Here is a 25,939-nt window from a genome sequence, read left to right as displayed (position 1 = left end):
CTGGGGTTCACAGACGCACAAATCAAATCAAAATGTGATGTTTGTATGCATGTTTCTCTTTCTTTGTGATGATACAGCACAGAAATACGGTTCAAACATTTCCTGAATCTGTAGAGTCGCCCTTTCCATTCTGTCTTACCACAAGATCGTATGTGATTCACATCCGGAGTTATGAGGCTATGAAGAAGGGTTGAGATGCATACCATTTTCCTTTTAGTGAATTCGTGTGTCTGTCTACTTTTTGTGTAAAACTGACCAATGGACACTCAGGGCCTTCCCCATCACATCAGAAACCCTTCATTCGTCGTTCAGTTGACATTGGAGACGTATGGAATGGTGTGCAAAGAGTTTCCAGCTGCTGAAGTTGCTGCAGCAGTTTTGGAAAGTAGCAGTAAAGATAACGGAGGATTTTGGTATGAAACGCATGATTATCGTGTTATAAGCAAATGCCTTTAAAGGCGAATTTAAGAAGATATGCAGAAATCGAGAAAAATAACCCCCAGGGAGCATGAGCTCAGTTAGTCCAGCAAACAGCATAATTCAGAAAGTTCAGTGGTTATTGTCCCAGTAACTGTCACATAGCACATTTACTGTCACAAACTCTGACAGTATCAGTCAATCAGTTGTGTGTTTTATCTGTATAACTGAGCCATAACTAAAATGTAACAATCTATCATTTTGAGCTTTGGTCTAGATTACGGGAACCAAGCTATAAATGTAAGCATGCCCTTAATGTAAAATTTGAGGCCATTGCTATCATCATACTAGTAATTATGTAATATACTGAGAGTTTTGATGATTAATCTAGTCATTAATTGAATTTTTAAAAGTCCAGACAATAAAAATGGACAATAACAAACCATGCATAGCCTTTAAAAGATTCCAAAATGCTTTTTAGAAAAATATAAACTTTTAAAAATATATACAAAAATACGATACAGTCGTACGCGAAAGTTTGGACACCCTTGGTCAAATTACATGTTTTGTTGATTTTCTAAGTAAAAATAAAAACACATCCTCTACAGTGAACAAACCTAAATATGACATTTCCATACTAATATTGGTGCACAATTTCCATTGATTTTCTAAGTGTAACATATTGGGCAGAAAAACTCTTTTTCAGAGATGTTAAATTCAGCAAATAAACCATAATTGTGTATTAAAATGTGCAGAACTTAGTTTTCCATTAAGGACATGTTAACTTATTTTCACTTTAAAAAACAACAAAACAGGTGATTTGACTGGGGTTGTTCCAAATTTTGCATACGACCTTCTTATTATAAGAAAGACCGGTAGGAGAATGCAAAAATATACATTTTCAAGTTTCAAGTTTATTTATCATTTGCACAACATCATGCAAACTGAGCTAAATACTGCCCATTTATCGGTAAGTTACCTTTTAACTGAGTAATCAAGTTCAATTGGTTAATCATGACAATGAGAAGTATAGTACAGCTCAACTCTAAGACCTTTTCTAGGCCTTTTCCAGGTATTTGCTACCTTTTAATATGTGCAGGTAGTAAAAGCAGCACTTACCTCTGCAGTAACACAACCTTTTTCTTTGACAGTGAGACACATAGTGAGGTCGAAATGGGCTTCTCATTCATTTTTGAGCAGCAGACCAGAGCATGCCTCAAGAGCTGTTAGCGTATTTCAGCATAAATTAGCCGCTAATAGCAGTTTTCAGTGGACAGCGGTCTTGCAAAGAAGCTTTAGCTGGCATGAAAACTAACTACAACTCAGCTGAAGCAAGACCAGACACAGAGACATGCCCATTCATTCACTTGCTCGCTGGATAATGGATTGGCGTTTGGCGAAGCTTCGAGAACTGGAAGCCCTCAGAACGTTGGCTCAAACTCTGTGAAAGACTGGCAGGAAGTCAGACCCCCTCAGGAATCCCATCCTCTTCACCCAAATACCTGCATTTGGAAGCGATGCTGGAAGTCAACTGCCATTAATCAAACTGCTGCTCACTCTCCTGCAGAATACAAAATGAGGTAGCCCTGTTTGAGTGCCAGTTTGTCTGCTACTTTTGCTATTAAATAGACTGCTGGCTTGGTTCTCAGCAAGGAGTCTTGTTGAGTGTGTAACGAGACATAGCTGACTACATCTGGTCTTAGGCTGATAAGACAGACAACTGTGACTGATCTCAGACATTAAAGCCAGAAATCAAAGATGCACAATGTTCCACTTAGCCCAAGTGTAGCCGTTCAGCCAAGACATCTTTGGTGTCTGAAGTGCATTTCTTTAGTTCTTCACTAGAGCTACAAGGCTAATGCAGCTAAGAAACAATGGACGTTTATGTACCCTAATTATGTGCCCTAATTAGCATAATGCAGACTGCACGCAGTAATTATCACACGCTCGTCTCGAATCTCGAAGACTTGCTAATAAAGTTTCTGACACAGATCTATGAAAATGGACAAAAGTATGACCAAATTCAGGCTTCATGAAGTGGTTTAAGTATGTTAAATACTTTTGTCCATTTTTGTAGGTAGCAGTTTATCCTAGAGTGCCAGTAACCACATAAACAAGTCTGTTTGAAGTTATTTAACAACAGCAGGCAGTTAGCATTATGTTAATGGCTCATGTTAAGCTCCCTTATCCTGTTAGCTATATTAGCCTTGTAGGTGCAGCACATAACTATAGAAGTATTGCTTCATGTAGTCCTTCCCTGGGCCCATAATTATTTGTTTAACGTAAAATTTTAAGACAGCCCGAACACTAAATCAACACTGTAACAAATGGTAACTTAAAAAAAATACGTTATGTGGTACCAAGCAAGTTAAATAGTTTTATTAAACTCAAATAAATACTTTGAATAAAACATTGGTTCATTCAGATTATTTATTTAAGATGAATACAACTAGTTTAATTATTTGTTACCACATATAGTAATTTTAAGGTTGAACTGGCATACCTTTTTTTTTTTCAGTGAACATGTTTTTTTTGTTTGTTTGTTTTTTTTTGTTTTTTTTTTATTAGATTTTTAATTTTGTATGTTTTGATGCCACAAAGCTATAACTATAAACTACATTGACTGGTCTGGCTGAAATAAAATAAAAATTGTGAAATTGAACTTTTTAGGGCACCAGCCCTCTAACAAAGCCACTTCAGATATAAGCTCTATCATTAGTAAGTGTGGAGTTAATATTATATTAAGGTAATATGATGATATTTTATTATTATTCTGATAAACAGAATGTTTTTCTGAGCACATTGTGGACATCATCCATACTTAAAGAACACTAAACAGCTGCATGTCTTATTATAAAGACAGCATAATTAGACCTGTTTAATTGGAATTAGTGCAGGACAATATATAAAATATAATAATCATTAAGTACAAAGAAAAATGATTGTGCCCAGAGTTTTGATGACAATTTCAAATGTAGCACTACTAGCGGATTGTGTTGGTGTGTCAAAATATTGTGTTATGTATCTGGGTGATACATGTAGTTGTGATACACTGATAAAAACGTTTATTTTTTCGTTACTGTATTAAAATTGTTATTCCATTAATAACTGCAACTCAAGTAGTGAACACACAGCCTTGTACTGGCCCAAGATAATCTCTCATTCTGGGCTCCCCATGCTGTAGCCTCTGGTTCTGTTTCACTAATTACACCAATATCTATCTGATCTCATTCTTATTGTGTATAATTCAGTTTCCGCTCTGATGCACTGTGTAATCTGTGATTTTGCAGCTAGAAAGTGAGTCACAGTCATTCTCCCAGCTAGGAGTCTGCAGATGAATGATGATGGTAATGGTCATACACTGTTTAAAAAAATAAAAAACTACAGTGACATTTCTCCAGCACACATACTTTATTTATAGCTCGGTTTCGGTTTTTAAACCTCGGCGTTGCTGCATTACTTTGCTAGCCTAATTTGAAGTCATGAGCATGTACTCTAGAATCACAGAGTAATAGCCCAGGCACTGAATTTTCTAAACATGAGAGACGGGAGCTGGTGTTCCCCTCCGAGATTTTCTAGATGGAGCTCTTGATGCGAGAGCTCAAATATTCCATGCTTCAGATGATTTGTGTTAATTGTTTGCAAACACAGGAGACATTCTCATGTGTGGATGTGGCGTATGGAGGGTAAATCAGACATTCAGAAGACATTTAGAAGTTCCTTCATTCTGACTTAAGAAAATGTGTGTGTTTTCACCGAGGAACTAGTTTAAATTGCTTATATTGCATTTTAGGTCAGTGGGCTCTTTTGCCAAAATGCATACCGTACAGCGGTGGTCCTGGAGTACCCAAGTACTGCACATTTTACAGTTTTCCCTGTCCTGTTCACGCTGAACTAGTTTTACCAAAGGAGGTCCAGTAATGTAATTTGGAGAGGAGTTGACTGGCCGATTCATATCTGTAATATCTCCCAAATGACCCCAGATTGCCCGGATCAAAACGTCACAGCCCAGACATTCACTTCACCATTTAGTACGGGATTTAATGGATCCAAACAAACAACAAAAACAAACTTCCAGTTAATACCAGCTAGAGTACCATTAGACTTGCAAAGTGGGTTCGCTCAACTTAACCAACACGGCCTAACAGGACAGAAATCACTCTGCCCTGCAAGAGGTACCAGTTATTTCATGTCATTCTCTCTCTAATTAGCCCATTACCAAAATGTTTTGAACTTGAGGATAAAGGAACTGTGCCAAGAGCTTTATTATAGAGGTTAGCTTCGTCTCCCAGTCGCCAAAAACAGAGGATTTGTTATTACATTACCGTGAGGTAGATTTGAAGATGACTGCAATAATTGAAGGAGCTTAGCGTTTGATGAATTGTACAAGGTAATTTTCTCCAGAATTATTGCTTAGCAGACTTGTAATAACTGCATACATGGCAGATTCATACTAGATTAAAATCAGGGATCTCATCAATAATCACTCAAATTACAGCACCTCCCCAAGTAAAACTAATCCAGCTTCAATAGGGCTTTAGACACCCACTCGGGAATGGCTTGCTAATTAGATGATTAATTGGATCAGGCGAGTTAGCGCCTCAATACCAATCACCAAAATGTACAGACCAAAATATCTGTTGGGAAACATTGGCCTACACAATGTATAAGGGTTGAACAAAATAACAATGACTTATTTCTTGATTTAATACTTTGTGCAGCCTCCCTTTGCAAAGATAACAGCTCTGAGATGAGCTGTTTTCTCTGCACTTTCTCATAGTGATGGATGGCTGAGGGAATTCAGCCTGTGTTTCATTTCATAAATATTCCCAGTAAATCAGGAAATCGTGGCTGACCATTTAAGCGTTCTTAATCACTCAGGTGAAATTTTTTTAGGGGTGCCAACAATTGTGGCACACATATTTAAAAAAAAAGATTTATTTCATGACAAGATTTTTTTTTTTTTTTCTTTCAATCATTATTATATAAATAAAGGGTAGATTTTTGCTAATATTTTGAATGAAAGCTCAAAATGCTAAGTAATTAATAATATTTTTTACAGCTCATTTTGCTCATGATAACCAGGGGTGCCAATACTTGTGGAGGGCGCTGTATATGAGATTCAAACTAGTCCTGTCATTTGTTGCAAATCTAGACCAAACAACCACTTCTCCAAGTCCATACACATATGTGTACCTTAACTGGATCCAGCAATTGTCCTAATAATGTGTCTGCAGTACAAGGAAGCAGGTGATGGAAACCACAATATTTAAAAGAGTTCCCTTCACATGGCTGAGGGTCACATGACCTCTTTGAAAAAGCTTTGTGTTTGTCAAAACTCCAGGATATCCTCAAGCTGCCATTTGTGATTTTCTTTTTCTTTTTTTTAGGATTTATATTAAGCGCCAGAATTTGTTTCCTTACTGTGGGGATTTCCGTATTTACTGACGTGCGGAATGCTTTGTTGAACATTCGCTTGAACCAAGCTCCATTTACACCCTCCATTTACAGGAGGTTTACATTTTATGTGGTCATATGTCTCTAGATTACAAGTTACATGGGCCAACGTCTGACTTAAACCCTCATGGTGGAAAACTACAAGTCAACACATCAAAATATAGGGCTGCGTTATGGCTCCCCAAAAAGCCATCTGGTCTAAAACAAATGACGGTCCACTGTCATCTAGCTGTCACATTGCATTATGCAGAATTGCTCATGCTTAAAACCAGAGAAGTAAAATTAGCATTTTTCTTTTTAATAGATTTCACATGATTTTCTTTTCTTTTTGTGGATTTGAGGCAAGATGAAAGAGAGTCTTGTGCCAGTAAATGCTTTCTCTGAACATGGCACAAGACAGCTGGGCTCTGCTGTCAGTTTGTTAGTGTACAGTCACTACTCTCGAGTTAATTCTACACGACAGCTGCAGAATCCTTATCAAAGGTCATTCAAATAAGGTGTTGGTCTCTTATCTTGCCCTAGAAACCTTTTCATCTCATGTTAGAATGAGTTTCAAGTATTAGAAAAGACACTAGTAGGGACAGGCATATTAGTCATTGTTAATTAAATTTGTAAGATATTCAAAAAATATTATTATTATTATTTACTTATTTATTATTATTATTATTATTATTATTATTATTATTTTACAGGGTACCACATGCTGGACGTATTAGGTGGACAAAATGCAGCTCAGGAATTTACTATTACTGTACTATAACAAATCCAGACCACAAATCTGTTGTAAATGATGTGCTTCATCTTTAAGACAAACAGAAATGCTGATCAACAGTTTTCACTTCAGCTGACATTATTAGCCTAGTGACATTGTGTTTTACCTCATACCTTTTAGCTGGAAACAGTCGGTTTGTGAAGAGTGAGCTGTTACCAAATGTGATAAATTGCCAATGATTTAAAGTATCATTACATTAAAAGTGTACGAGTAGAGTGTAAAATGAACTTGAGCTTCTTGTTTATTGGTGCTTCCCATGTGCTGTTGTTGCTTTTTGTACTCTCTGGTACTCCAGAGACCCTCCAGTGTGCTGTTTCCTTTAGCTTCCTTTAGTTTTTCCTTTAGTTTTGGCCTAAAAAATTTGAACCAGTGACCAAATCTTAAGATGCAGTCTCTTCACTGCCCTATAGTGAAGTATATAGACATCTCATCGTTGTTCAACATGAGAACGTATAACATCATAAAAACTAATAAAAATTGCATTTAAAAAGTGTTTTTAAATGAAGTATAAAAAATCTTTTTGGAAGTATCCAGATACGTGTGGATGAGGCAGCAGTTACACAGACTACCTCACAGGCTTAGGGATTAGCCAGTGATAGCGGCTGAGCATGTCGGAGTGAACATATGGTGGTAGGTTACAGAGCAGGCCTAGGTGGTGGATTAAACCCTGCTGGAGCCAAAGAGCTGAGGTCAGGTATGAACTCAACCCTGTTTATGTACTTCATATGTGGCTGAGAGTAGGTGTGGTTTAAGAGGAGGTTTGAGTAGCAAAGACGAAAGGAGGAGGGGCCTAACAGTAAGCCAGTAGGAGAATGGGCTGGATTAAAAGAGAAGGCAGAGCTTAGACTACTCCAGTGGACAATTTGCTGTCTGTCTGTCATGAGGTCACCAAGAAGATGGGATTAAATATTGGCTTTTCTACTAAGGGGTCACAAAAGGGTGATTGCGGAGGGGCCAGAATCTGAGTGGTTCCTCTTGCTTTTCTTGTTTATCTGGTTTGAACAGCTGCTCCCTGTGTGTGCTTGTGTTGTGTGTTTGTGTGATGCAGTGTGTAAATAAATAAATAACCAACTAGATGAAACGTCAAACCCTCAAGGATTAGAGCGGCTTTTGCTCGCAGCGTAGTTTGCATTCTACTCCATCTTAGCTAAATTGTATTTGTGTGTGAAAGGAAAACAAAAAGAATTTGTCTGTGGGACAGTAATAAAAAACAAGTCCATTAAGAAGCAGACAACTGTAACCACTGCCTCAGCTCTTTTCACTATCCGCACACCGTCCCCTTTTACAATGGCAAGCATTCAAGTACAGTGCAGTTTCCTCCCCTAGCAGCTCCATCCACACTGCCTGTGTTTACAAGATTTTTTGCCAATCTCATTGAGATCAGTCCAGTTATATGCGCACTCTACTCAACAATCTGTTGAAAATATCAGTTTACATGTGTAATCAGATCCAAAACTACGCACATGCTTGGAGTACCACTTGGAGCTATTAGTCTGATTATTAATGGATTATCAGGCTGCATATAAATATGGCTACCATTGTGTAGCCAAAGGTAATTGTTCCACCAAAAGTATAAACTGATATTTTTGAGTGTATTGCCTTGATTTTGTTTGATTTGTTGCTGTAGTGATAAATAATGAAAGCTGAAATCTAAATGGTTGAGATTTCCCGGTGCGTTATTAGCACCCCGTCCCAAACCGTGTACTAGCAAACTAAATATTTTGTAAAATAGTGCATATAATATTAGAAGTGCACTCATTAGTGTAGCAGATAAAGTGTGTGGTTTGGGACGTGGCATTAGATCAGCCATTGAGATGCATTCAACAGTTGCTGTGCTGCTCATTAGCTGCCCAGTAAACATTTCCAAGCAAAAGTTTAAGTTTTGTGTTGATTAAAGGTGCATTTATTGGGGTAAATTAATGCATTTATTGGGGTAAGCTGATGTTGGTCTTTCTATGCAATATCATCACAGACCTAGGAGGCAGAAAGCAACACAAAGCAGCACTCTTACTAACATCCATACTAACATTGCTGATGCAGTGTATCATACGACTAAGCAGCTTTTTGCCTTCACTTGATTCCTTGCTAACAGGATTGGGTGGTATAACAGTTAGAAGGTATACTTAAAAATAATGCCGATATTTAAAATTATGCTGGCCTTTCAAAATTATGATGTCAAATTGCTGTTCCACGTCTCTAAAGCCAAATAAACACTTTCCACACATTTGTGTTTTAGAGGGCCTCAGTGATCGGTGATGTGCAATATGTTGCAATAGGTGTTGCTGATAAAAAGAAGGGAAAAAGCAGAGGCAGGTAAAACCATAGAAAAACTAAGCATGGTAGTAGCTTAATGAGGGCTAAGAGCCCAAAAAACACAGGACATGGTTGATTTTAGCTTTTACTTTAACACTAGTTGCTCGAATTTGCGCTCTCAGATATCCTCTAAACAGGTGTTGTTTGAGCATCAGTTAGCTAGAGCCAAGACTGTGCTGTGATGTGTGGCATGTTTGGCCTGCTGACTAAACCATTTTTTTTAGCTTGGCCAAATCGCCACAGTCCCAAACACCACAAAACAGGTTTACGTTTCGCTTTCAGTCATGCCAACACAAATACTAAGCTGTTTTTTTCTAACAGGAATATTAGGTTTTATCATGGACACCTGTTTCAGTAGAACACCAGTTAGACAGAATCTAACCTGTGCTGTGGTGTGTGGTACTGTTTGGGCCTGCTATCTAAGCTAACATTAAGTTAGCCAAACAGGCTACAGATCCAAACACAATAGAACAGGTTTGATTTTGCCCCATGAAGTAAAATGATGAAGCCCTTAAAATAAGTGATGTGATGAATTGAAAGACACTAGAGATGCTGCCACCATCGTAACATAAAGAAATACGAAAAAGGAAATAGTAACGAAATATTAACCATTAAAATGTGAGTTAAATGTAGATTCTTTTGTACACAAATATACAGTTGTTTGCACAAGTTTGAACACCCCTGGCTAAATTGCATGCTTTGTTGATTTAAGTGAAAAGCAAAAATAAGTGGACATATACACTACGGAGAACAAACTTAAATATGGTACTTGTCTGCAAATGTTCGTGCACAATTTCCGTTTATTTGCCGAGTTAAAATATTGGAGAAAATACAAAATAAAAAATTTAACTTTTGCACAGTTCACAATTTGTTTTATTTTTATCACAGTATGTTCAGTTTAACAAAGAAATATTTATTTTCTTTTTTTGTATTTGTTGGAGTTTATATTATAATGAAATTGTATGTCTTGTTATTAAAAGATTGTGATTGTTTCTGTGAATTTCAGAGAGCGCAGTCGGGATCGACACAAGTCCCGCAGCAAGGACAGCAGCCGCTCAGAGAAATCTGTCACTATTAACGCTCCACCTGCAGAGCCCTTGTTAGGAGACCAGTCGATTCGCGGAGACGAGATGCAGGTGAGATACATCACTATGGGTCTCTACCTTATCATATAATACTGCAGCTATATGTTACATGCTGTATATGATGGCTATTTATTGCACCAAAATGGACCTAGCTAGGTGAGCTTTTAGTTTAGCCCTCATGTACGAGCTTCTTGGTACACTTGTACACTCATGTATACATATAATGACAAATTGAATTGTCAGAACTAACTGAACTGAGCTGAATGGTGAATATCAATAAATGCTACTGTAGGGGTCCAAGCACCACCAACAACCAGCTTAAGAATGTAATTTTCTAAAACCAAAATTAGGTATCCAGCCTGGGATAATCAGGGTGTACAGTATAGTGTGAATCAGGGACCACCCTTAATCTATTTAAATTCTAGTGAAAACAGCTATGTTTGTACAGCTAAGTACAAGTTATTCAGTTTTTCAGTGTCAGGGAAAAAAGGAGAAAACCAAAACAGAAAATTACAGTCAACAACTGAATATAATACCAGATTTTTCAGTATTTATTGTGTCCACCTTTTACCCTTTTTTCACCTTTTGCAGGATTTTTTGTCCACACCTCCAAAGTTCAGTCTTAGAAGTTTGCTACATTTTCTGCTTCTCATGATCCAAGTAATCCTGAACATATTTAGTGATGTTGAGGTCTGGACTCTGGGGTGGTCAGTCTATTCTGAGAACATCAGCAGCTTCTTTATTCTATTTTATGTCTGTGTCCTTTTATCAGTAACGTATTCTTGTCAGCTACACATCCTTTCAGACTCATAGTGTTGAGTTCTCTTCTCACAGTGGAAGGATGGACAGAAGCATTGATTTTCGAATTTTAAAGATGAGAACTTTAAGTACTATTTATGTGATGGTAACCGTTTTAAAGGTCTACCAGGTCTTGCATGGTTGTTAGGAGTCTCTTTTTTTTCTACATCATTACATATTTATTTGAAGACCAGTTTTGGAAACTCCTTTTATGACACTTATTTTCCTTTGACTTTCTCTTTCCTTTTGCAAGTGGATTATTTTATATTTATATTTTATATAATCTCTTCAGAAATATCTCCTGAAAAATAAGTGAAGGGCGGTCTCTGACTTTAGAACAATAGTGTAGATCATTCCTTCTAAGACCCACCCAAGACAGGAGGGGTCAAGAATAAGTGGAACACATACAGCAGCCAAAGAGTTAAGTCAACTTTGTTCTGTTTTGTTGGGACTGCTTTGCTTATATAATTATTGTGGAGCATTCCGGGAAGATAGTGGTGATGACATCACAGTTATCACATCTCTCTCTCTCTCTCTCTGTCTCTCTCTCTCTGTCTTTCTGTCTCTCTCTCTCTCTCTGACCTACTTGGCTGCTGTGGACGCTCAGCAAGTCTCTGCTTGAGAGTTCAAGTTTGTGCTGAAGTTAGTGACAGGCACAGGGGCTTCTGTAATATTAATGTGTTTAGCTTTTCCCTCTTGCTGAACATTTTAGGTTCCTCTCAGGGTTATTTTTGTCACTGAGTGATGTTTGAATGCTAATCATCTTTTGGATTGTAAATGTATTATGCAAGTATACATTCTGTATTAGAGATGAAACAGTGCCACTTTATCTTTTCCGATACTAACACCAATATTGAAACCTGGAGTATGGCAGTGGTATTAGTGCTGCTTTTTTACTGGTGTTTTTTTACTGCCTGAGTATGTAAACTTGGAATAATCACAGTTTGAGAATCTAAACCAGGATTAATCACATTCAGAGTATCTAAACCTGAATTAATCACATTCGGAGTATCTAAACCTGTATTAACCACGGCCTGAGTATCTAAAGCTAGATTAATCACATTCTGAGTATCTGAACCTGGATTACTCACAATCTGAGTATTTAAACCTGGATTAATCATAGTCTGAGTATTTAAACCTAGATTAATCACAGCCTAAATATCTAAACTAGGAGTAATCACATTCTGAGTATCTATCTTTTTGAGGCATGATTAACCAGTTTTTTTTTTCACCTCACTCGAGCATCTTGGACAACATGGTGAAACAGTAATAACCCAGTTGTTAGGGAGCCCTGAAGGTGGCAGCAGGGCTCTAAGCATCTTATTAGGTAGAGCCAGCACTGCTTAATATGAACCTGTGCCTTTTCAGGCTAGATTTGTTACAGAGTGGATCAGATTCATTCTTTTTTTTTCCCGATATTCGATTCAGGATTTTCTGCTGAAATCAGCCGATTGATACTAATATGTCGTCTTTATTCTGTATTGTGCCTCTTATAGTGTAAATTAGTATTTAAATTGACAGAACAGAAGTGTCTCTGACCCCAGTAAAGCTTACTATAAAGAAAGTGCCGTGAATGACACATTCACTCTTACTGAGTGGTGGAGGATGCAGGTATGTTCAGCATGTTCTGCTTGATATGGTGCTGTATGAATTCAGAGGTCAGAAACAACTCTTCTTTTTTTTTATTGAATTCCCAGTCAAAACAGCCATTAAATGCAAGTTATTAATTTTTCAGGAGGTGTTTCTGAGGACATAAAATAATCCACGTGCTGAAGGAGAGAGGAGAAAATTGAGCTCCACTCTTGTTTCAGATCTGAAAAAATCCACAGGTGTTTCTGTCCATCCTTCCACTGAGAGAACACAACTCAACACTAAGAGTCTGAAAGGCTGTGTAGCTGTCAAGAAGCTGTTACTGATGAAAGGAAACAGACAAAAAGAAGAGCATTTGCAAATCTGGTGTTCTCTGAATAGGCTGACCACCCCAGAGTCCAGACCTCAACATCAATGAATATGTTTGGGATTGTTTGCATCATAAGAATGTAAACACATGTGTAAATGTGTAAACACATGCATCTCGAGAAGCAGAAAGCAACAAATCTCCCAAAAAAGAATGGAAGGCTGGACACAATACGTACTGAAAATACTGAAAAATTTATATCATAATAAGTAGTTGAGGCTTTTGTGCACATAATGGGTGGTCTCAGACTTTTGCGCAATACTGTATATGCTGTTAAATAAATAGTGCACAGGTATGCCGTAGGGTGTGGGTGTGTGCGTTGTGTATGCGTGGCTGTAGTTTGTGTGTAGGCTGTGTGTCATTGACAGATGATTGTAGATGCCCTTAATCTTTATGTACTCGACCCAGTACTCAGTGCACTCGTGCGTGTGTGTGTGCTGTGGGGTTTCCCTGAGGAGTCTGGCTGTGCTGTGTTTGCACACAGGAGTACAGTGTGTGTCTGAACGCAGCTGTGGAGCTCCTGCCTGGGACTCGCTCCAAAACCCAAGGCCAATGCTAACGTGCTAACGCTTTAAGTCTGTCTCCTATAAGGATCAAGTGTGTCGTGCCTCTTGATACTATGTCACTGACACTCTATCAACACTCGGTTTGAAGAAACCTTTAACCCTTTGAAGTCTAGAGTGATCAATGCCACTTTACTGAGCTGCTTAAATTCAGTTACATAATTGGATATTAAATGTCATAGTTCAGTGGTGAATTACATTTAAATTCCATTTACATGCACTTCTGACTTTTTTTCCTGGACATATAATTGTTTTTATATGTGAAATAGGTTTAAAAAAACGTATTTTCGTTCCAAATTGCGTTCCAAACACTAAAATACATTAAGCAAAAATACATTTTTTGGCCATTTTCATACATTTTCAAACTTATATGATTTAATATTCTTTACATGTATTTCTTTTCAAATCAAAGTCAGCTTTATTGATTTTTTCCATCACAGATGTGTTGAGAGGTATGAAATGTAGTCTCTCCAAGACACAGTGTTACATTTAACAAAGAATAACAGTGAACAGACAAAGACAGACTATACAAACACTATACAATAAAATCTTCTGTAGAATATACAGTATCTATACAACTATTAAGACAGGACAGTAGAGATAATAGACCAGCTGTTGGTCCACAGCAGCAGTAATAGTTGTGGGTGTGTTTTGTGGACTGATGGACTGATAATAAACAATAACAATAGTACTTTAATAACACAACCACAAAGGTGAATGACTTTGCAGACAATGTACACTTGAAAGTGACTGTGCATATGAAGTACGTGAGGTTAAAGGTTCACATTAAAGTGGCTGAGTGCAGGAAGTGGAGTGCAACAGATGGAAGTTTCTGTATGGACTGTAAATAGTATCATTTCTCTTTTGTTAGGGTCCTAAAAAGTATTAAATAGCATTGATTTGATTTTAAAATTGTGCAGCAACATGGCAAAAGACTATATACACAACAATGACTTCATCAATGTTAAATCATAAAATATTTCCTCTTTTATTTACATCCTCAAGTGTGGTGTTGTGTAAGTCCACACTTTCCACAGAATCACAAATAAGAAATGATTCATATAAAATTATACCATGCTTTAGTTGTTAAGATGTACATGAAGTCATTCAGAGTGGTTTGGTGTGAAATGCTTAATTTTACAGAAACTTACTGAGTCAGAATTGTTCACAGTGAAGTGATAGGAACCAGACGTCTGAAGAGTTTAATGCTTCTAAAGCTAACAGCAAGTTAGTATATAAAACAATTCTAAACATGTTACCTGGTGCCTGAAACATTGTCTTACAATAGTCTTGCAAAAAAGCTTTTGGCCTAAAATGTACTTTTTAAAATCCGTTAATGATGGAGAGGTCTATGCAGGGTGTTGTAAGGCAAAATAGTACCCAAAGAATTTTTTTTTTTAATTGACCACTGTTTTACTCTTATTAACGTTACAAATAAAACTCAGAAGACACGTGTAGGGTTAACAGGTCATGTGGTATAAACATTGCAACCCCTGGTTCCTGTCACCACTGTTATTACCTGCAATTAACCCATTTCTCATCAGTCCACTCTGTATGATTTTGTTTACATCTCAACAATTGAGCAAGATTTTTTCAAAAATCAGTGGAATTAATATGTATATGCTTTATCTACTGGTGGACGAATGGATGCCACCTTTTCCCCTTTGTTTGTGGAATTAAGTTTCGAAGTGCTTGCCCTGTATCAGTGTAAAAAGGTCAAGTTTTGCAGGGTGCGCCAGACTGTCCAAACGAGATCTGGCTGAGTGGCCACGACCCGCTGTGATGGAATAAATAGCATGTTGTGCTGATCAGTTAGCAGCTTAGCAGCTTAGCAACTCGCAACAGCAAACAGTGCCGCCCTGTATTTCTTTTGTCACTGTTGGGTGATGCGCGGGGCAGAAGAGACAGCTGTATTCAAAGTCATATTCAGAAGATGTAGCGGGACACTGTGGGTGTAACTGGATTGTGCATTTTTAATTAATGTACCTAATACAATGTGAGCAGAGTTCAGCTGGAAGGCAATTCAATCATGAGGATAGTTTGGCTGGAACACATTTGTTCCAGCAGAGATGAGTGTGTCTGTGTGTGTGTGTGTGTGTGTGTGTGTGTGTGTGTGTGTGTGTGTGTGTGTGTGTGAGCAGTTTTTTTTGTGTTTGAATACACACAGGAGCAGTTAATGTGTTCATACGTGTGTGAAAGTTGTTGTGTTGTGTCTGCTTTTTGAAAGTGAACTGAAAGTGAACCGTAAAGCTGTGGTGCGCATATGCGCATGAATGGTTTTCACTGCAGGGGTAACCTTTAGAAGTCACAGTTATTGCAGGCACTGATAAAAGCATGTTGTAATTTTGTGTTTAGTAGCTTATATGTCACTCCTAGCTTGTGTGTGTTAACTTGAATGTGTGTGTTTTTATGTGTGTATATATATATATATATATATATATATATATATGTGTGTGTGTGTGTGTGTGTGTGTGTGTGTGTGTGTGTGTGTGTGTGTGTGGAGTACATATAATACGTGTGTGTGTTTTATGTTGTTTTTCAGTTTTTGGCATAGTTTGAACATGCCTGTTGCCCTTTACATTGTTCATAATTTTTATGATGAATGGACCAAAAGAAATGACCTGGAATTATTGGAAAGACGTCTGGTTCCATTGACTTACATTTAAAGTAAAGTATGTATTTTCTTTCTCCTGTAAAGTTACCATTTTGGAGATACAAGGTTTTGTTCTGACAGCAGCGAAATATGGAATATGTATAAGAAATGTCAGTGCTATTCTATAATTAACATCACCTTTATTAGAAAAATAAAAATATGTTTTTCATTATACATCAGATGTTACTCTTTTCAAAAACTCATTGTATCCACAGATTTTACAAATGGATATACAGCATTTTGGAGTAAAAGTTTTAAAAGATGTAGGATACATGTGGTACTTATTATTATTATTATTATTATTATTAGTAGTAGTAGTAGTAGTAGTATTATTATTATTATTATTATTATTATTAGTAGTAGTAGTAGTATTAGTAGTAGTAGTAGTATTAGTAGTAGTAGTAGTATTATTAGTAGTATTATCATTATTACATATAGATACTTATGTTCATTTGTAAGTAGAAGAGGAGGTATCTTTTTTTTTATTTGAATTTGATAATTTGATGGTTATTGTTCTTTTACATTTTTCCCATGTCATTTCTTGTCATATGAAAACAAAACCAAAAAAGTCAGAAGAGCAGACTTGATTCTGTCTATGCAGAATGTAAATCAAATGTACATATAATTAATTTCCTATTTACATAATTACACTCTAAACTATTATAATAAACCAATAAACTAGGCTACTATGGCAACCCGAGAGTAATAACTCTAGACTTATTAGTATTGAGCTGATGGGAAGCCACCTGGAACTGAGCTCATCATCCTCAGCTCATATTCATTTGTTCTAATAGGCAGATTAGAAGGTTAAGTTGGGAATTTGGCTCTTTTGCTCCCAAAATTCCACCTCTGTCAGAACACACTGTGTGTTGCATAATGCAAGATCATTGCTTCTGTACTTTGTTCCTTCAAAATTCTGTCTTGCTTTGTCCTTCCTCCCTGCTGGTATTCATTCGCTCATTCATTCCCAGGGGTTTTCACTTTGCTATTGTAGTTCCATTCATAATTAATTTGCACAAGAAGAGTTCTCTCACTCACTCCCACTCACTCTCTCTCTCTGTTTATGGATGGCTTGTTCAGGCAGTGTCAAACGTTTTCTCCTTTTGTGTTGTGTTTTGCTGCTGCTGGCTGAGCAAGGGAGGGCGAGCGAGAGAGTGAGAGAGAGAGTGATGCTGTAACATACTCTGTTCTCTCAGTTGGAAGAAGTGGAGCAAAAGTGGAAGGGACTGGAGAAAGCCAGGGAGAGAGAAAGAGACAGAGAGATACATAGACAGATAGAGAGGGAGTGCCTCAGGGGTCACCCTTAGATCCTTTCTTGTTATAATGGATACGAGTATATCACGGGTATCCACAAGACTTCTAATTGGTTGATTATGTTGTTTGCCCTTTCTCTCTCTGGGGGGCAGAATTGTTTGTTTAATGGACGCCCCCCACCAACACACATTTCCTTTGCCATTCGGACGTCCCATGTGACCTGCCCCCTCGCTTCTTCGCCTCCACTGAAAGCCCTTACATTAAACCACGGTGCCCATGAGTATAGGACACAATGCATGATGGGAGAATTTTTTTTTAAATTCTGACACAAAAAGCAGTGAAGCCAGCGCTTGCGTTCCACAGCGCATTCGCTTGCCTCTCATGCTCGTATGCTCCAGGTTTTAGTCGGAAGGATATGGAGGAGCCAGCGTTAGAGAGTGAACCTGCAGCACAGGAGCATAGCTCGCCACCGTCGGACCTGCAGCAGGTAGGACACATATGTGGAGATAGGAAAAGGTCATTATTCTCTCAGTGTGAGCTACACGGCCTGTCTGGAAGCGGTGACCTCCAGCAAGAACATTATGGCCATATTTTTAAACCAGGATTGATTTATTAGGACTGTTTGAAGCAGCAGCAGGATTGAATGTAACATTGAATGTAACAGATCTGTCATTGCATCAGCTGAACACCTCTGAATAGCATCTTCAGTGTGCAGATAACTAAAAGATATTTCTTAGAATTCTGAAATTGTGACACTGGGGGGAAAAAGTGATGCTTTGAATTGACTTGATTCATATGTGTACATCATTTCTACATTAATAAAATATACTACGTCAACACATTTGTCAAAAGCAAGTAAACTGACAGACAGAACTGTGTTGCTGTAGGATATTTTATTCATGAGGAAATTATGTACACATATGAATCGTGTCAGTTCAGTGCATCACTGTTTTTCAGGACAGAATGTTGTGTATCTCACTAGTCCCATGAATGACTAGACTTTCAGCCTGTGCTTGTTAGGAATGTGAATGCTTTCCAATTTCTAACTTCCCGTTTAACCTTTGGATGTTGCAGATATCATCAGTGATGATGTGTGGTGTAATTTGATATAAAAGGTGTTGTGTCATGCTTTTTTTAAAGCTTTTTTTAAAATAATAGTGTGTTGTAGTATATAAACACTGTTAAGGTTTCAAGACGAACCCCCAGTGCGTACAGAGTGCATATATGGAAACTAAGCTGCAAAAATAGGCTGCATGAAATTTTGTTTTTGTGATGTCACGAAAACCAATTCATTTACATGTATCCACCTATTCATCCTGCAGCAGTTTAGCCCCGTCCGCTCATATTGAAGTTATATGGAGTGTTTCAGCTTGGACTGCTTTTTGAACAAGGCGCAATACAGGAAAGCCATTAGGAACAGGGCTCAATTACAAAGACACACTAACAAAAACAGCCTTTTTAAAGTATAAGAGTTGAAAAATAGTCACGCAAATATGAATTATGAAACTATTTAATACAGAAATGTCAAACTGGGGACCTTTCAGGCCAAAGTGCTGTGGAGGTTTGCGTTTACCCTCTTCTGATGCTCTGAATTCAGTTTGTGAAGGCCTTGCTAATTAGCTGATGAGCTGAATCAGGTGTGTTTAATAGGTCAGTGTGCTAAAGTCTGCAGTGTTTTGGTCCACTAAGACTGGAGCTTCACACATGTGATTTAGTACATATAACTACATAAATATTATAAATGGACCTAGGTGAAAAAATAAAAGACATGAAGCGATATGATATGGGCCCTTTCACCTGTAGCTCATTATTATATCAAGCAGAGAAATTCTATCAGAAATACAGGTTCAAAACTTTCAACTGTTACCACCTTGTCTTTGTAAATAGCATTGGAGATTTTATTATGATATGAATTTGATGAAAGGTTATTGTGTGTACAGTTTTGTTTTGCAGAAAGAAAAGGCACATTTTACATTTTTGACCTATAAAAGCAAAAGAAAAACAAGTGCAGATACGAGCCTGTCGATACAGAATGTAGGAATTCATTGTGTAGCTAACAGTGTAATCAGTTATGGAAGTGCATTTAAGTAGCATAGCAAGACAGTAATACCTGTAGACTGCTAAGGGTTAAAAAATGCTAAATGAAAAAAAGATAAGCTTGTGCTTTATGTACTGCTTGCAGGCCTACTGGCAACACTTTTAACGCCACTGCCCAAATTATCATAGTTTGAAAAACACGCAGCCTTTTGACCAACTATTATGCCTTAAATCTCTTTCTCAGGATTGTTTTTGGCAGGTTTCATTTAGACTTCCTGAGCTTGATGGTTCTTTAGTGAGGCACCACCTCATATTGGCAGTATTAAATGTTAATAAGTCTGTTTTTTTTTTTTTCTTCAGCTTCTCTGCCTGTTAGTGGAGGTATCATTATGGGGCTTTGTTGTTTCTTGCTGGAAGTAAAAGCAGCCTAGTTTTTCTGCTCCATTCTTCGTTCTTTGTGCTATATATAAGCCAGTATTCTTACATGTGAGAGCACTTACATCCATTCTCTTCCATACTTTTTCAACTCCCATGAGTCTGTAGAGTGCCTCAGCTACAGCTCTAAGCAGAAAGGTCCAATCTGTTTGAGCATCATCAGGAGCTCAGTGGATATGACTGCTGATTGAGGTTTCATTATAGAGCTTTGTAGGGTTAGGGTTAGGTTTAGCATGAGCCTAATTCTAGGCTATTCTGTTTAAATTCTATTTAAATGTTCTATTTAGAACATTCTTATTTTACTGTATGTATATATTCACTTGTATGTACTAGTATGCCCCATATGTATATGTAGACTTATAGATGATTACTATTATTGTTATTGTTACTACCTAAATATATATAATACATATATTACATCCTGTTATTACATTACTAAAAATCAGAGACCACCTTCACTTAGTTAATTTCCTGCCAAAACAGCCATTAAATATCTTTGTGTAATTCATAGTGGAAATTATTCTTACATATTAGTCCTTTTAATAAATATAGCGCGTATGTGTGATGCCACATCCTGATGATGTTTAAAGACATCAGTTTTTGTGTGTCCTATTAAAACTCAATGTAACATGTAATCAGTAGCAATGCGAATGGAAAGCTACATCTGTTTTGTTGTATGTTTCAGGTGTGTGTGTGTGTGTGTGTGTGTGTGAGAGAGAGAGAGATTTGTGAGTTCTCTGTAACTTGACTCTCTTCCTGCTCTTCCTGTGGCTCTGTGTTGACCCTCAGCACATTCAGCTTTCACAGCATTACTCATAGCAAAAAAAAAGAAAACACACCTTGTTGACTGTAAAGGTTTCTGTACTTATGTGTATCCTGGGCTGCAGAACAGGGGGGTCACACAGGCCGTGGCCTGGCCTGTTTTTTAAATGTGTGCCAAAGAACTTTCACTGGCCTGTCACTGTGCAAAATCCACATCAATCTTGCCCATAAATCAGTGAGCCAACACATTTTAACTACCAGTTTAATATGCTGTCAGCCATCCGCGTCCTGCAAAAACAGCTCCAGTCCACTAAGGCATGGACTCTTCAAGACCTCTGAAGGTGTCCTGTAGTATCAGGGGAATTTGGAGGCCAAGGCATCTTGAACTCCTCATTATGTTCTTCAGTCAGTTCCCAAACAGTGTGTGCAGTGTGTACTCGATCGTCACCGATATTTAGGTAGGTGGCAGGTGTCAAATTGACGTCCACATGAATGCCTGGATGCAGGGTTTTCCAGCAGAACCCAAAACATCACACTCCTTCCACCAGCTTGACTATTCTGGTGCTAATCAACTTTATTCACTTCATCTTTGAGTGGTCATAATGTTTTGGCTCGGCTGTATTTGTCTGAATTTATTATCTTAATAGTTCTGTTGTTGTAGGTCTCTATCGCAATACATACCATAAAATAAACTTTACTTGACCTCCACTTCTTTATGATTGAGTAGCTTAATTCTCTGCAGATCTGAATACATCTAATTTAGAGAACATAACTACAAGCAGTGACCCACTATTAAAGGATTCTAGAAGCAGATTAAACACAATGCAGTGAGTGACTGCTATGAAATGACAAATAAAGTGCACGTGTTCCAGCATATAAGCAGATAAATTTATGATCATGTTTTGAAAGCACGTCTTGCTTTTCATACTGATTCATTTTAGGAGCAGTATTGTTCCTCTCTAGGCTCTGCTTGAGACCCATTATTCTTCATTACAGTCTAACTTGATCTCTGCCCACTGCTGGGCAGTTTGTGGCCTGTGAGTCCGATCTGTATATTGCTGCTGATGTTGAGTCTTACTGTGTTCGACAGCAAGGGTGGGTTTCTCAGACATAGATTAGACTTAGTGGTGTAGTCAGGCGTGTATGCTGTATTCTGATTGTTGCACTTCGCAGTTTCCATATACTGACATCTGTTTATGAATTTATTTGTATATCCACCAGAGTATGTGAGTGGAGTGAAGTGGAGTGGGAGACATTTCTGCTCCTTGCTCAAAACATTCTGTAATCACTCTGCTTCAACTCCGCTCCGGGTTTTCTACTTCCTGCTCCTCGCTCGCTCCTCACTCACACATCAGAGAAAACTCGTTTCCGCTCCATATGATTCATTCTTATGATATTTATTTTATGTCTTGAACGTATGGCCAATATATCATGCACTTCATTTTATGAAGTATATGTTTTATGGGCGTTATTGAGCGAAAAACTAGTTAAACATACCGTGCTACACAGGCTTTTTCCGGTTGGTAGACTTGAAACAATGGCTCAATCCCAAGCCAGAAAGCTGCAAAGGGTGCTTTTTGCATGTGTAGTCTTCTTTATTATTCTCTCAGCACAGTGGTCGATATGGGACTAATTGTATGTAATATTTATAGAGCTTTGTTGCAATCAGTGACAATTCCCAGTATGTTGGTCTGCTGAACAGCACAAACGCTGTGTATGGCCATCACGTCTAAACTGTAGCAGTCATGCTGCCACATCACTCATGTCATGTAGTCAAAAAATCACACCACTCCACTCCCTGCTCTGCTCTCATTCTGCACCACTCACATACTCTGATACCCATTTATCATTTTATGTTCCAGTAAAATCAGGGAGAATTTGTAGGTTTCAAAATTGGCAGCAGTTTAGTAGCTACTCAGACTGTGGCTTCCAAATAAGGCCAACAAATTTGAAACTCTCATGTATAGATATTCTCATGTATAATAGTTAGGTCCTTTTATGTTTTGAGGAAAATGTGCCTTTGAATGCTCTCTAGATTCAGCTTATGTGAATTCATGGATCAGGCTGCCTCTGACAGCAGTGTAAACACTTGTTTGTGAGTTCATACCATGCCTTCACCATGATGGTAGAATGAGGGAAGACTGATTGAGGGAGAGGGGAGACCTCTGAGAACTTGGGCTGGAGTTCTGGGCAGCTTCTGCCTGTAGCTGGAAAGCCAGACCCCCCTGCCATAGCTGAAGTAGGACTGATGCAGGACTGAGTAACAGGGAGGAGATGTCGTGGTCGTGGGGATTGCGAACCTTTCGTCAAGGAGGGAAGAAGGGGTTTCAGGGGTTTTTATTATAAACTTCAGTTATAATAAAACTACATTAAGTTTAAAGAAAAAGTTTGGTATCTACTCCAGCATTGTACAATAAGCTGGTTACACGCCTATTTATTTATGTCATGTTTTGATATCTAAAAACATAGAACTCCCTTTATACCATGTGTATATGTATGTGTGTTTATAGTATACCCACTTTTTATCCTAGAACTACATCACTAGACTTAGTCTTGGATAGAATTGCAGTAGACCTCGGAGGTCATCACTTGGTAGAAAGCAACATTACTCTAAAAGGAACTTTAGGACTCATCTTTTTGTCTATGGTAAGAAAAAAATAGCCTTTTTTAGAATTGCTCCTGTGATGCTCTGTGACAAGAAAAAGTGTTTCAAAGCATTTTGTCCTGTGTATATTTTCTCCTGCAAATGTCATTGAAATACGAATATTGCTACGTACGTGCTGAGTTATGTGAAAGTAAGGCTTCTCCTGTAACTATCCAGCACTTCTACTCAAAGTGGCCCAGTACTGCTTAAGTCACGCAGAGCTAGCTGGGTTTCTAATAGACAAAAACAGTGCAGAACCAGAGTTTGTTTGGATGCTATTGATGTCCTATAAAACCTACAAAACTGACAGTTGTGTTTCACAATTAAAAAACCTGATTTATTTAGATTTAGGCTTGTTCTGGATGTGAGAAACTGACCGTAAGATTGAAACGACAGTGCCGCTCTTGATATGGCGATGTGCTCTGTCCGTTTTGGACTCTTCTCGTGTGTCATGATGAAAAGCCAATCCCTCCATTCTGCCTGTTCTCCCTTTATTCTTTTTTTCCCCTCTCTCTCTGTCTTCTTTTCCTTCCGATGTCACTCTGCTGCCCTCAGGCCAGACAAAGAGCTCTGCCAACTCTGCACATTACACCACCGTCTCACTCTCCCTGACGTCATTTCAGTATCACACACACACAAACACACACATACACATCCATATAGCATGATGAAGTCCTTTTGTGCATGAGTGTTGTTTTAGGACCACACACACAGGGATGGCAGGAAGTGCGCTCGGCCCTCTGTAAGTACGTATGAGGCTAGCGCTGAGTGTTGTGTTATGACTGCTATTTGGGAGGCATTATCTGTGTTATTTTAGCACTCACTCTGGACCCATGACCTTTTTTTCTTTGTCTTAACCTATTACTCAGTGTTGAACAGCCCTGACTAAGGCAGCTCTTTATTTTAGGCCTCTCTGTCTCTTATTATAATGCTTTGTAGCCTCTAAACGGTCTTACTAGGCCTGTGCCTGGCGGCAGGTCAATGAGTTAATCTGGTAATACGTTCATTTATTGAACTGTTTTATACAAACCATAGCAAGGCACATTCTTTTACATGAACATAACTGTAAACATATGTGATGTGATATCCTGCATGAATACCACATTTAATGTATCTAATGTAGATGAGATGTAGAAACATGGCCGTGTTAGTTAAACATGCTCGGTCTGGCGGGCAGATACCATGCCTGTACAAAAGGCTGCCTATGTTATGCTGTACATTTTAGGACATCCACACCCTGCTGAAGAAAAAAAAGCTTAGACCAGTGTGAATTCCATGCTGGTCTTAGCTGGTTTAGGCTGGTCTGGTGCTGGTTTAACTCGTTACCCAGCATAGTCATATCAGCATACCTGCATCCAAAACACATCATCACAACAATCTTGCTCCTTTTTATCTGTCTGTCTTCTTTTTCCCTACAAACACACTCGTACTCTCAGGTCTTCAGATGGGCTAGTCACCGTTCCTTCATCCAACCTCCATAGCTTTGGTGATTGAGCATTCTCTAGATTTCCTCCTTGTCTCTGGAACTCTGTGCAGGGGGAAAGTCTGATTCTCTCCCCACATTCAAATTTAACCTTAAAACATACCTATTTTCTCTTGCCTATGACCTTCCTCAAACTGCTCCTCCATGTGGTTTTCCCTGTCTTCTCTAACATTGCATATCTCTATTACTGTTGTCCTGTTTGTTTTTGACGTACTGCATGCTGCTGTAATTGTGAGCATCTTTGGGTCCTTGAAAAGCACTTTATAGCTATTGTTTATTATTATTTTTATTATTATAATGGTGGTGGTTACTGTGGTGATCAGCATATCGGCTTCCATTGTTGCTAACCAGCGTACCAGCAATAGGCCTGTTACAATTATCACATAATCAACTAATTGCAATCATTTCAGTTGATTGCAATTATTTAAGTTGATTGCAGTCATTTTCCACAGTTGTTAGCCGCCACTGTCATATTATGCTGCAACAAACAATGTGAATTGGGTGTTTTGGGTTGAGGCAAATAAATGTAAATAAAAGAAAGCAATGATTGCATTCATTGAGAAATCATAGGGCTTACAAGAAAACCTTCTGACTTCTAACTTGGTACTAACTTGAGGGCAGCGCTGAGTGCTTCTTTTGTCTGTTAACTGTAGCTAATGTAGCTAATCGTAGTGTTTTTAGCACGTATGCTAGCAGAATACGTGATTTTACTTATATTTTCACTCTCGTAAAGAACATGTAGCTTTGCTAAGCTACTCATAATTCTGTGTAACTGCTGACATTTGAGTGTGTACTCAGTACTGATGCGCCAGTATAGCCAGCTACTGCATAAACATATATAGCAAGTAAATTAGCCAATTTGGCCACTTTAGGCTAGTATTTTAACCCTTTAAATGGCCAAGGCCCACCAGCAGCCCCAACATTTTACTACCCACTTCTATGACCTAAGAGTAACTCAGCTATTTTGCCTTGTAGTCCTTGTAGTAGCTGAATAATATGCCTTAGTATGTCACAAGTCTGGAATTTTAAGGGGTGAATTTGTAAACGCATTGAACGAGAAAACACGATTCGATCGTTAATTGCAATTATTTATATGACAGTTGTCAGCTAAAATTTCATGATTGTGCCAGTAATCCAAAACACAACCTACGCTGGTTTTGCTGGTGAACATGCAGGTCTGTGCTGATATTTCTAGCAGACCACAACACGAGCTTCAGGTCTCAGGAGAAACAAGTGAAATCATCTCAGCTCTTGCAAATCAGGCAAAATGAGCTGTTTCAAATGGCCTCATTCGAAACTTGAGTTGAAG

At 38.2% G+C, this 25,939-nt stretch overlaps 1 protein-coding gene across 2 annotated transcripts in view; it reads left to right on the top strand.

The window, feature by feature from the left end:
* Positions 1-25,939, top strand: part of LOC118798038 (vang-like protein 1) — an 81,707-nt gene that overhangs the window by 24,064 nt on the left and 31,704 nt on the right. For both annotated transcript variants that reach the window (XM_036557348.1, XM_036557349.1), the window contains exon 3: positions 9,966-10,095. In XM_036557348.1, the coding sequence (XP_036413241.1) occupies positions 9,966-10,095 (130 nt within the window). The remainder of the gene's footprint in view (positions 1-9,965; positions 10,096-25,939) is intronic.

Source organism: Colossoma macropomum, unplaced genomic scaffold (genome assembly GCF_904425465.1).
Source record: "Colossoma macropomum unplaced genomic scaffold, Colossoma_macropomum, whole genome shotgun sequence".
In the NCBI taxonomy this organism is placed as follows: Eukaryota; Metazoa; Chordata; class Actinopteri; order Characiformes; family Serrasalmidae; genus Colossoma; species Colossoma macropomum.
This window is presented reverse-complemented; position numbering and strand designations above follow the sequence as displayed.